Below are 12,583 nucleotides of genomic sequence, written 5' to 3'. Positions count from 1 at the left end.
AAAAGAACTGACAAAACTAACCAACAAATTCAGCAAAGTTGAAGAATCAACACACAACAATCAGTTGTATAGCTCTATATAATAGGAAACTATCTGAAAAGGAAATTAAGAAAATAAAGGCCTTTTACAACTGCATCAAAAAGCAGGGGCTGGCGCCATGGCTCACTTGGTTAATCCTCTGCCTGCAGTGCCGGCAACCCATATGGGTGCCGGTTCTGGTCCCGGTTGCTCCTCTTCCAGTCCAGCTCTCTGCTGTGGCCTGGGAAGGCAGTGGATGGCGGCCCAAGTGCTTGGGCGCCTGCACCTGCATGGGAGACCAGGAGGAAGCATCTGGCTCCTGGCTTCGAATCGGTGCAGAGCCAGCTGTGGCGGCCATTTGGGGGGTAAACCAACGGAAGGAAGACCTTTCTCTCTGTCTCTCTCTCTCACTGTCTGTCAAATAAAAAAAAAATGCATAAAATACTTCGGAGTAAATTTAACCATGGAAGCAAAAGACTTGTGTCTTGGAAACTATAAAATACTGCTTAAAAGATAGTTTCCTAAAAACTATTACCATGACCTTTGCTCTTGACCAGTTGTTTTGCTTTTGACTGGACTACTTCCACCTCTTGGTAGCCAGTGCTTTGATTATGTTTTATGCTCAGCATCATACTGGTAAAGCCAATGTTTCATTTCCCGCTTCAGTTCTTAGAGAATGCTTCTGGATCTTGATCCCACTTGTCTCAAATTTCCTTTGAAAACTCTACTCTTATCTGGAACTGATCTATCCAACAGTTTTGGTACTCATCAAGCAGAAAGTTTCCCAGACTTTAATTTTTCAGTCAGAATTGTGTAGGCTGCACCAATGGATATGTCAGTGGTGCTGGCTATTGTTTCGGCTGCTAGTCCTCTTCAATTAACGCTCAAACAAGACTAATTTTTTTCTAGCAAATGATGTAGATGATCTGCTTGTGGGCTTCATCCTCAACATAATCTCTTCCCTTGTTAATATGAGTTATCCATTTATAAACTGCTGATTTCTTTGAGGCATTGTCCCCATAAACTTTTTGTAAAGTCTCAATGATTTCACATTTCTTCCACTCAAGCTTCACCATAAACTGGATGCTTCCTCTTGCTTCAATGAAAAGAAAAACATACCTAAATGTACTGTAGTGAAATTATACCCAAAAGAAGAACCTGACAAAAGCAGATGAAAAGATCATCTATCAATTAACAGATGACTTTTGAATAGAATCAATGGTTATCAGTAGACTACAGAACATTATCTTCTGGGGAGTGAAATAAATAAAACTGTCAACCTAGGGTTATAATCTGGGCAAAGATATCATTCAATAATAAGGGTAAAATGTGTTTTAAGATTTTTTTTTAAAGATTTATTTATTTGAAAGGCAAATTTAAAGAGAGACAGACAGACAGACATTTTCCATCCCAAATGGCTGCAATGGCTGGAGCTGGGCTGATCAAAAGCCAGGAGCCAGGAGCCTCTTTGGGTCTTCCACACAGGTGCAAGGGTCAAAAGACTTGGGCCATCTTCTGCTTTCCCAGGTCATAACAGAGAGCTGGATTGGAAGTGGAGAAGCCAGGACTTGAACTGGCGCCCATATGGGATGTTGGCACTGAAGGCAGCAGCTTTACCCACTACACCACATTGCTGGCCCTGTTTTAAGATTTTATAAGGAAAAATTATGATTGAAAATCCTTCACTAAGAAAGTTCTAAAGATATTCATCCAGAAAAGTGGAAAAGGGGCAAGCATTTGGTGGAACAGTTAAGTCGCTGCTAGGGATGCCCACCTCCCATATCAGTGTATCTGGATTTATAAATGATTTTTTAAAGATTTATTTATTCATTTATTTATCTGAAGGGCACTTAGAGAGGGAGAGGCAGAGGGAGAGAGAAGTCTTCAACCCCAAATGGCTGCAATGGCTGGAACTAAGTCAATCCAAAGCCAGGAGCAGGAGGCCCAAGGACTTGGGCCATCTTCTCCTGCCTTCCCAGGCCATAGCAGAGAGCTGGATCAGAAGTTGAGCAGCCAGGGCTCGAACCAGTGCCCATTAGTGATGCCAGTGCCGCAGGTGGAGGCTTAGCCCACTATACCACAGCGCTGGCCCCAACTTCACTTCTTCTTCTTTTTTTTTTTTTTTTTTTTTTTGACAGGCAGAGTGGACAGTGAGAGAGAGAGACAGAGAGAAAGGTCTTCCTTTTGCCAGTAGTTCACCCCCCAATGGCCACTGTGGCCAGTGTGCTGCAGCCGGCGCACCGTGCTGATCCAAAGGCAGGAGCCAGGTGCTTCTCCTGGTCTCCCATGGGGTGCAGGGCCCAAGCACTTGGGCCATCCTCCACTGCACTCCTTGGCCACAGCAGAGAGCTGGCCTGGAAGAGGGGCAACTGGGAAAGAATCCGGTGCCCCGACCGGGACTAGAACCCGGTGTGCTGGTGCCGCAGGCGGAAGATTAGCCTAGTGAGCCGCGGCGCCGGCCCCAACTTCACTTCTGATCCAGCTTCCCACTACTGTACACCCGCTGAGGCAGCAGGTGATAGTTCAAGTTGCTGGGTCCCTGCTACCCAAAGGGGAGAGTTGGATTGAGTTCTAGGCCCCACCCTGATTGTGGCCTGGCCCAGTCACAACACAGGCATCTGGGAAGTAAACAAGCAAATGGACGATCTCTCCCTCTTCCTCTGTAGTGTGTGTGTGTACGTGTGTGTGCATTTCAAATAAGTTTAATTATTAAAAAAATAAAAGAGAGAGAGAGAGAGAAAATGTCCCCTACAGTCTCATATAGGAAAAGAGACTAATTTTTTTTTTTTTTGGACAGGCAGAGTGGACAGTGAGAGAGAGAGAGAGACAGAGAGAAAGGTCTTCCTTTGCCGTTGGTTCATCCTCTAATGGCTGCCGCGGCCTGCGCGCTGCGGCTGGTGCACCGCGCTGATCCGAAGGCAGGAGCCAGAAACTTATCCTGGTCTCCCATGGGGTGCAGGGCCCAAGCACTTGGGCCATCCTCCACTGCACTCCCTGGCCACAGCAGAGAGCTGGCCTGGAAGAGGGGCAACCGGGACAGAATCTGGCGCCCCGACCGGGACTAGAACCCGGTGTGCCGGCGCCTCAAGGTGGAGGATTAGCTTGTTGAGCCGCGGCGCCGGCAGAGGAAAAGAGACTAATAATTTAAAAGTTATTTGGCTGGGGCCGGCACTTTAGCATACCAGGTAAAGCCGCCACCTGCAGTGCCGGCATCCAATATGGGCACTGGTTCAAGTCCCAGCCGTTCCACTTCCAATCCAGCTCTCTGCTATGGCCTGGGAAAGCAGTGGGAGATGGCCCAAGTCCTTGGGTCTCTGCACCCACGTGGGAGACCCCAAGGAAGCTCCTGGCTCCTGGCTTCAGATTGGCACAGCTCCGGTTGTTGCGGCCAATTGGGGAGTGAACCAAGGGATGGAAGACCTCTCTCCTTCTCTCCACCTCTCCTTTTCTCTCTGTAACTCTGATGTTCAAATAAATAAATCTTTAAAAATAAAGAAAAAAAGTACGTTATAAAAAAATAAAAAGTCAGTTATTTGGTTATTTTTACATTACAGGAGCTTTTAAAAAAAAGACAAGCATGTAAGTCAGAAATGAAGTCATTGACACCAGCAATTTCTTCTCCAAATGGACTGCCCTGCACATCCACACTGGACACTATTAGCATAGACTTTTACACACACCAGTGTTCAGCTACAACAGACAGCAATGTTGGCTGCCATCAGTTCAGGAGTTTTGTTAAAACCATGAGCCAATTTACAAAGCAGCACTTGTAAGTTTGACAAAAAGGGGAAAGAGCTGGACACTCCACACAGTAGAAATAATCAAGATCCAGAAGTAGAGATAAAGACGGGATACCCTAGTCCTCATAACTTACATTATTTCATATCTTCTTCTAAAACCTCTGAGACAAAAAAAAAAAAAAAAAAAAAAAAAAAAAAAAAAAAAAAAACCCACTTCCGAGAAACAACAGCATGAGTAGACAAGAATCAGAGATGCATTATAACCTCTGGCAGGTCACTACACTTTGCTTCCAAATGCTTCAGTCTCTCAGGTTGTAACATACTACATCCACTCGTAACCACTGACCCTAATATTTCTAGATAATAAGTGGGGAAAAGGAGGAATAGTACAGTATTGATCTCTTTTATACTACCACTAATAACTATGCTGGGCATCAGCAATAAAGAACAAAGGAGACGAGACAGGGGCCGGCGCTGTGATGTAGTGAGTAAAGTCACCGCCTGCAGTGCCAGCATTCCATGTGGTCACTGGTTCGAGTCCCAGCTGCTCCACTTCCAATCTAGCTCTCTGCTATGGCCTAGGAAGCACTAGAGGATGGCCCAAGTCCTTGGGCCCCTGTACCACGTGGGAGATCCAAAAGAAACTCCTGGCTCCTGGCTCCTGGCTTTGGATCAGCCCAGCTCCAGCCATTGCTGCTATCTGGGGAGTGAACCAGCAGAAGGAAGACCCCTCATTCTCTCTGCTTCCCTGTAATTCTGCCTTTCAAATAAATAAATAAATCTTGAAGAAAAAAAGAGACAAAGGCAGCAATTAGGAGGCAATGTGACAGGTACTGTGACTTAAGGGGGATGCACATGGTACTGCATAAACACAGGGGTAGTGACAAATGCTTGCTCTCTTCTTTCCTTTTCAAGCTATTAACAGTGACTTCCAGAGGACAAACTACTGAAGGATAACTTAGTCACATGAAGTACTTAAGCTACCATCTTGAATTTCAGATCTACCCAAAGACTCACTGTCAATAGTTTTAACAGTTCTTGAATATAACCTAATTCAACTTTCAAACATCCTAAGAAACAGTCAAATTAGCTTCCTTCAGATTGATCAAAATTTCATCACAGAAAACTAGTCAGGGCATTTTTGACCTGTAAAAATTACCATAATATGAGGTGGGCATGTGGCCTAATGGTTAAGTGGCTCCTTGAGACACCTAGATCCCATATCAGAGCATCTGGGATTCAGTCCTGGCTCCACTTCCAATCTAGCTCTTTGCTATTGTGTACCCTGGGAGGCAGCAGATGATGGCTCAAATACTTGAGTCCCTGCCACCTACAATGGAGACCCAGATTGAGTCCCTGGCTCCTGGTTTTAGCCTAGCCCAGCCCTGGCTGTTGCAAGATGTGGGGAATGAACTAGTAGATGCAAGATCTATCCCTGTCTCTCTGTTGCTATCTCTCTTTCAAATAAAATGAATATTTTTAAGACTATCGTAATTGAGTTTTTCTAAAACAGTAAAAAAATTTTATTTCATTTAAAAGCACATAATAGTAATACTAATATATTATTTACATTCATGCTGGAATTATCCACGTATAATCTAACATAAGAAAAAAAGAGAAATCTTTCAAATACATATTTTGTTCTGGACTTGCTCTTTACACCATAAAATCAAACACATTTTGTGTAAATTGTATTATGTGCAACATGTCTTTCCTATTTTATTACAAATTGTTCAATGCTTCAAAAAAGTTAATCATTGGTTGGTTGGCTGTATTTCGCTGAGGCCATATTATAAGCCACACACAAAGCCTTCATCTAAGAAAATCTTCCTGAAAAAGAACACAGAGAATGTTCTCAAAGCAAAGCAATTCTTTCTCACTCTACAATACACAGTAGCAGTATATAAGAAATCAGCGCTACAACATTCAACTTTTGAATTTTTAAATTTATCCTGAGTGTCCATTAGTCATATTGGGAAGAATAGATAGTACATTTTCCCAAGGACGCAAAATCCATATGTTATCAAGATGCCTTTTTAAAAAAACAAATTTCTTGATTTTTAATTTATAAGATGAATATAAGATTTTAGCTATCTTTAGATATTTCAAAAGACGTGGAAGCCTTTAATAGTCATATAAATATAAAAATTTTCACAAATGTTTTAAAATCAATCACTTAATCAAAATGACTACAAACAAATGTACACTTTGACTGCCATATTAGCAGTAACACATTAGCTTACAAGCAGGTGTGTTACTATTCTTCATCCCTGAGAGGTAAGGATCAATACTGTCATTTACTACCAATTGGAGAATAAAGAGAGACATCACCAGTGGTGGGCCCTTTGGTAAACACCTGGAACACTTATAAACCAATATAGTTCTTAGTACACACTACCTTATATGGTATACTGTTTAGGATTCCATCTACCTCTTCTGTAAGCTCCTTGAGGGGAGAGGCCTTGTCTAAAATACTATTCTATATTCCCTTAAAGCTAAAAACCAGAGTTCAGTGCATACTTATTGATTAACAGCTGAAGTACAATGGACACTTTCCACAGCAATTAGAACAAAATTAGGATGTGGGCAAAGATCTGGAGACTCAGTTATAGCCAACACAATAAGGGGCGAGACCATAAAAGTGACTCTGAAATAATATTCAGAAACACAGCAAATGACTTTACACAGTATAATTGTCTTCAGAAGGTACAGCAAAATGTTGTACACTACAACTGCTTAGCTTAGAAATCTTTTGGGAGGAGTCTTACAAACATGCTGGCTTTTGTACTATTCCTTGACGCGTATTTCTTTAATGTTATCTCATGTCTGCATAAAACACCACCTTCAAACAAGAGAAGAGTTTTACTCATCAAAACCCAAAAGAAAATACAAATAATGCATTTTTACACTCCTCCTTGGTTAACAGACACAGTATTTTGTTAATAAAACAAGGGTCATCATCTGTCTTATTTTTCATTCACACTTGTGAATGACAAGAATTTTTTTGAGTCCCTCTTAGAAAAATCCTGTATCAACTTGGCTTTAAAATCAACTTTAAACAAATTCTTCCTTTTTCTCTGACCTTCAATCTCTCCAAATTATGCAGAAATTATATTTTAAAAAACGTTTATGATGCAAATTACATTATAATTTATGAGAAAGGCAACCTTACACTACCTTTACTATTTTAAATGAACAACACTAAAGAGGACAAAAGCATACTCTGAAGCATCTTCATGGGTCTTCTAAAAATGGTTTCTTACTAGAATTTCTATTCTCTTCATATAATTCGGTTAAGTTTCTGTGCTCCCCTTCTCTCCAAGATTAAATAATGTTTACACATCCCTCCAAGGCTTCACAAGCGGGCTTGTATCTCTTGTCTCCCATCCCTTTTGTCTAAGAATGCCAAAGCACTTCATTATTTTATTTTACCGAGCCTATGAAGTCACTGGCAGGAGGGCTGACCGAGTTAAGCAGACTACCAGAGTGCTCCGAACAACAGACCAAAACTTAGTACCCCAGTAGCTCCTTAAAACTAGCTGGAAAATTTGCTAAGGGCCTATTTCCAGGTCATGGGGGGTGGGGGAGGGGGGTAAAACATGAAACAAAAACAAAATATAAAACCTTACCCACAAAGGAACTTGCACACACACACATACACAACTGTACGTTTCATTAGGCGGAAATACAACTGGTCTTGTCTTGTTCTTTTAGTTTTCGGAGTTTAAACACCAGGTACATCTGCATCTTGATAAAAACTCCTGAGGGCAATTTGATCACAGAAAATCCTTCCTTCAAAGAAATGCACCTTGTGATCCTCCAAGAAGGAAGGAGATATTTAAAGTAAAACCTGCCCTGAATCATCACCCCTGACTAGAGGCAGAGGATAAAAAAGCACTTGGCTTCAGGCGGCATTTGAACATTTTGCTGTAACCCCTGGTCCACAAGAAGCTGCCGGTAAAATTCTTCTACTCATCTCTGCCAAAGAGTCTCAGACAGCACAAACTCACACGCGCACATCTCTGCTTCCATTCTCGAGCTTCTCTCTTTGGTGCCCATGACCCAAAATGTGGACCCAATGTTACAAAAAGCAAAGTCATGGGGCAATGCGGGGGGTGGGGGGGTATGCAAAAGGCTGAAAGATCCAGAAAGGCACGGGTGTAGGGGTAGCTCACTCGTGGGTTCTCATGAAGCTGACATCCACTCGGGTGGGGATACAGAACGCAGAGGTAGAAAGAAAGCAATCCCGGACGCCCACTCTGACTTCGCCTTCTGCCTCCCTGCCCTCCATCACCCCATCCTCTCCCGGAGGACCACCTCTGGGCAAGAGGGCGCCACCGCCAGTGCCCCCACCCTCAGCGTGGAGGGCAACGCAACGCAATGGGGTTGGAATGAATAGGGCTGAGCAGTGGGTGAGGGTCCCGCCAGGCACCAGGTGGAGACCCTGTCGCGGGTGGCCGCGCCTAGGGTGGGGGGATGGGGACGTGCAGCAGCCCCAGCGGGGGTGAAGTGCGGCTGGGAGGAGGGTCTTGCCCTCGCCGCTGCCGGGGGAGGCTTCGGTTACTCACATTCTCCGTGTCCCGCTCGTTCACCGTCGGCAATGGCGTCCGGGCCGACATTTTGTGCGGGCGGCGGGGTCGGGCCGGGGTCTCACCGGCCGGGCTCGGGTGCGGGCCCCGAGGGCGAGAGGGAGGGAGTGCAGAGGCGAGCACAAGGCCGGGGCCCGGCCCGGGCGAGCGGCTCCCGCAGGCCGCGGGGCGGTGCAACAAGCGGCCCCGCCAGGGGAGAGGGGGAAGAGGACGCGGAGGAAGAGGAGGGGGAGCCGCTCCGCGCGGCGGCGCCGCCGGGCGACGCGGGCCAGAGCCAGGGAGGGCTCCAGGCGCGAGCAGTAGCACGGCAGGATGCGGCGCCGAGGGATAGGAGGCGGGGAAAGGGAGCCGGGGGGCGGTGTCCAGACCCCGCTAGGCTCTCCGGGCCATGGCTGAAGGTGAACCCGGCGCCTCAAATCACTGCCTGGCTAGTCCCGACCAGCGCGGCTCGGCGGCCCTGACAGCGCCGCGCCCGCGCCGCGCGCCGCGCCCCGCCTCAGGTGTGCGGCGCCGCCCGGCCCAGCCGCATCCACGCGCCCGGGGCCCAGCGGCGGCAGCGCCCCCGCTCCTGGCGCCCGAGCCACCGGCGCGCGCGTCCGGGCTGGGTCCCCGCCGTCCCCGCCGCCGCCGCCGCGCTTCAGCCTGGAGGAGCGGCCCGAGCCGGCTGCGCGCGGAGCGGCGGGCGAGGAACGCAGCGCCCAGAGGCACTTGGCCGCCGCCGCCGGGTGGGCGGGCGCCAGCCGAGGGGGCCTCTCCATTCATTCCCTCATTAGGGATGCGGAGCCGCCTCCTCCTCCTCCTCCCGCGCTCTCCTGCCCGCCTGTCCTTGTTTATTTTTGTTTCTCGCCCCACCCGCGGAGTTTATGGTCGTCTAAGAGCCTGTGTTGCTTTTATTTTTATTCTTGTTTGGTTTTTGTCGGGTTGGGGTGCGTGGGAGCTGATGCAGAGAAGTGCTCCCTCCCCCCCTTTTATTGTCGCTTTTATCGGGAAGCATTGAGTAGATCCTACGATAGACCGTACACTCCCGTCTACAATCTCAGGACTTTTTTCATTCTGAAATGTTTCTCCACCCCCGTTCCCCAGCTTTCTCAATTCCTGGCCTGAACCTCCCTTTCAGTCTCCTTCTCCAGGGAGCCATAGGGTTCAGGGTCACCCTCATAGTTGTGTAAAGGGCACAATAGCCCCACAGCAGCGCCAGCAACCCCGGAGGGGCGACCGGAGAAGCCTCGGTGTAAGGGGCTGAGGCCCCCGACTGCGTGGACTCCTTGGGAATGGGACCGGCCAGGGAGGTCTCCCCGCGTCCTGCAGCACCGTGGAGCGGGTAAGACCAGCGAGTCACAACATCTACACTGGCTGATCGTCACTTCCTGGGACACAAGGAAGTGTCACTTAAGCGAGCTCATTTAGGGAGGATGGAGAGCTGCCTCTGATTTGGGCCCTTTCCTAACTCAGGTGGCTTCTTCACCCTCCGGTACACCTGCCACTCGTTACATTCTGCAGACTTTGCGAGTGTATACCGCATAGTCCGGGACCCGTTAGCCCTTTAAAAAGCAATGCTGCTTTTCTTTCTATCTTATTTGAGAGCTTAGTTTTGCACAGTCTCTAGGACAAAAACCTGACCGTCTCTCTATTGCTCTTTCCAAGATTTCCTTTGCACATCCTTTCCTGGTTGGAAGATAAAGACGCAATAGAGAGGATAGCTCTTTCTTCTTCTTCTTTAAATCTTATGATGGTGGGAAAGTCATCGTGTCTCCTGAAGTTCATCCATTTAAATAAGAACCCCTACAGCAGATGCTTTTTACCTACCCTGTCTCATTAAAGGTTGTTTCTGAAAAGTTAACATTTGACCCTAAGAACATGGGTCCAAAAGACCTAAAAATAGCAAACAAAAATCCTCTGAGGAAAAATAAATTCTCACTAAGTGTAAATTCACTTCTGGAACACTCTGTGTATTTATTTCTTTAAGCGTTTTGTGTTATAAACACTTCCCAAGTTCACAAAGCAAATAAAAATCACAAGACCCCTTTGGTGGTCACCGCCATTCCTCAGAAAGAATTAAGGCTTTGGAACTGCAACGCTGCATTCTGAATTGTGGGGTGCAACTGAGAATGCCAAGCTTTTATAGTTCCTCTGCAAAGATCTTGAATCACCAAGATGGACTGAAGTTGCCAGGGCAGAAGCTGCTGCCTATAGGGGCTGCTAAGACAGTGTCACTGCAATCACACAAGAGGATCTTGTGTTACAATAGTCCCTGTACTAACCTGGGAATAAAGTATCTGTGAAAGGGTGTTTAGCCCCACGAAAACATGAGTTATTCCTTCACTGCTAGCTGAGATTTTCCTCCTTCAGATTATCCTAAATCTTGATCCTCATGGTGACCTGAGAGGCATATATATATATATACACACACACACAAACATACACACACATATATATATTTCTGTTTTACAAAGTTCTACTAGAGTGATTGATTTAAGGTCATAGATGCACCAGGTTAATAAGATACAGAAGCAGATAACTGGATTGTGTGGTACTGTTCAGTCTTGCACCAGTCACAAAACACACAGGTTAACCCCCATAAAATATAATGACTAATTGGAGACAGCTGGAAGGAGAGCCCAGGACTCTGGCATGGAGGTTTCCACAGACTTTGAAGTACACATTAAAATTCATGGGGTGGGTGTTTGGTGCAGCTGAGACCCTACTTGGGACACCAGCATCCCATATGGGAGTGCCTGGGTTCTAGTCCCAGCTCAGCTCTCAATTCTAACCTCCTGCTAAGATGCACCCTGGAGGCAGCAGGTGATGGCTCAAGTGCTTGGGACCCTACCATCCACATGGGAGATCTGGATTGAGTTTCAGGCTCCTGCTTTCAATCTGGCCCAGCACAGCCTGTTTTGGGCATTTGGGAAGTGAATCAGTAAATTGAAGATTTCTCTTTCTGCTTTAAAACACATTAAAAACTTTCAAATTTTTAAAATAAAATGTGGCCAGTCTCTTAGGTATATTTGCTATACTGTGCTACCATATGGAAATAGTAAAGAATACTTTTTAAGTCAACTTTTTCTTAAGCTTTATAAGCACTGAAGTTACATTTAAAGAAAATCATTGGATAACTCAAAATCATAATTCTGACTAACAAAAATAGATTAGAAACAACTCTATTTAAAAAATGGCATTCAGATAATCCTTTATTAACACCTACAATTTTAGGCTTGATATAGTTTAAAATAAATGAAAATGCACTTTTCATGGTTTAAAAACAAGTTATTGTATTTTTTAAAGGAGTTATGGAGTGAGTGAGTACCCACCCCCATGTGAGCAAGTCTCCCCTTCAGATGCACGAGGCAGTATAATGATGGAATTAAAACAGTTTGGTCCTAGTCCTTAATCATGAAAATGCTCATGAACAAAATTTTCTTGTATCATTATATATTTCATCTTGTGCCTGGCTGACAACAGAGAAATGACAAAACACAGTATTTTAAGACTTTGGGTCATTTTCTTTAGTGTTATTAAGCAAGTGTGACATGTTCACATTAGAGGCTTCTAACAAGGTAATAGGGTAATGAAAGTTTCAGAAGAAGTTTTAAGAACAAATTAGAAGAGAAATAAACATCTACAAGGTGCTAAACTTACTGATATGTCATAAAAGAACACTGCATACCATCAGCACATTGGAATAGAATTCTCTAGAATCATACTGCTCAATACCAATAAGGTACTTGCTACATGTGTCTGTTCAGCATTTGACATGTGGTTTGAATTTTTCATTTGACTTAGTTTTAAATAAATTTAAGAATTGATTTGAGTCAGTGCTTGAAAATTTTTAAAATTATGTTTGATAAAACAAAAATGTGAATCTTCCCTTTCAACTATAAATTTTTTGAAATCTAAATGTACACCAAGTATTTCTGACGAAAATTTATCATCTGAATTGGGCTGTGCTGTTAAGTAAAAAATGCACACCAGATTTTAAGACTTAGTAAAGGAAAAGAAGACTAAGATATCTCATTAATAAATATAGTTATTACATATTGGAAAGCTGATGTTTTGATCAGGTTAAATGAAATATTTTATTAAAATTAATTTCAACATTTTTTCCTTTCTCAGATGTGGACACTGAAAAATATAAACATACATTTGTAACTTTCATTATACCTCTGTTGAACAGCATTATCTCCACCAAGTCAAAACTGCAAATAGAGATTAAGTTGCTGAAGAATCAAAGACCTT

General features: G+C 44.7%; 1 protein-coding gene across 4 annotated transcripts in view; it reads right to left on the bottom strand.

Moving 5' to 3' along the window:
- The window catches only part of MARK1 (microtubule affinity regulating kinase 1), a 159,077-nt gene extending 150,362 nt beyond the window's left edge, over nucleotides 1-8,715 (bottom strand). For 3 of the 4 annotated variants that reach the window (XM_051820590.2, XM_051820589.2, XM_051820591.2), the window contains exon 1: nucleotides 8,327-8,578. In XM_051820590.2, coding sequence (XP_051676550.1) covers nucleotides 8,327-8,377 — 51 coding nt within the window. In that variant the 5' untranslated portion in view covers nucleotides 8,378-8,578. Of the gene's footprint in view, nucleotides 1-8,326 lie in introns of all 4 variants that reach the window. The other variant, XM_008268408.3, reaches the window with a different exon arrangement.
- Nucleotides 8,716-12,583: the final 3,868 nt, after the last annotated feature.

The sequence above is a fragment of the Oryctolagus cuniculus genome, chromosome 13 (assembly GCF_964237555.1).
Source record: "Oryctolagus cuniculus chromosome 13, mOryCun1.1, whole genome shotgun sequence".
In the NCBI taxonomy this organism is placed as follows: Eukaryota; Metazoa; Chordata; class Mammalia; order Lagomorpha; family Leporidae; genus Oryctolagus; species Oryctolagus cuniculus.
This window is presented reverse-complemented; position numbering and strand designations above follow the sequence as displayed.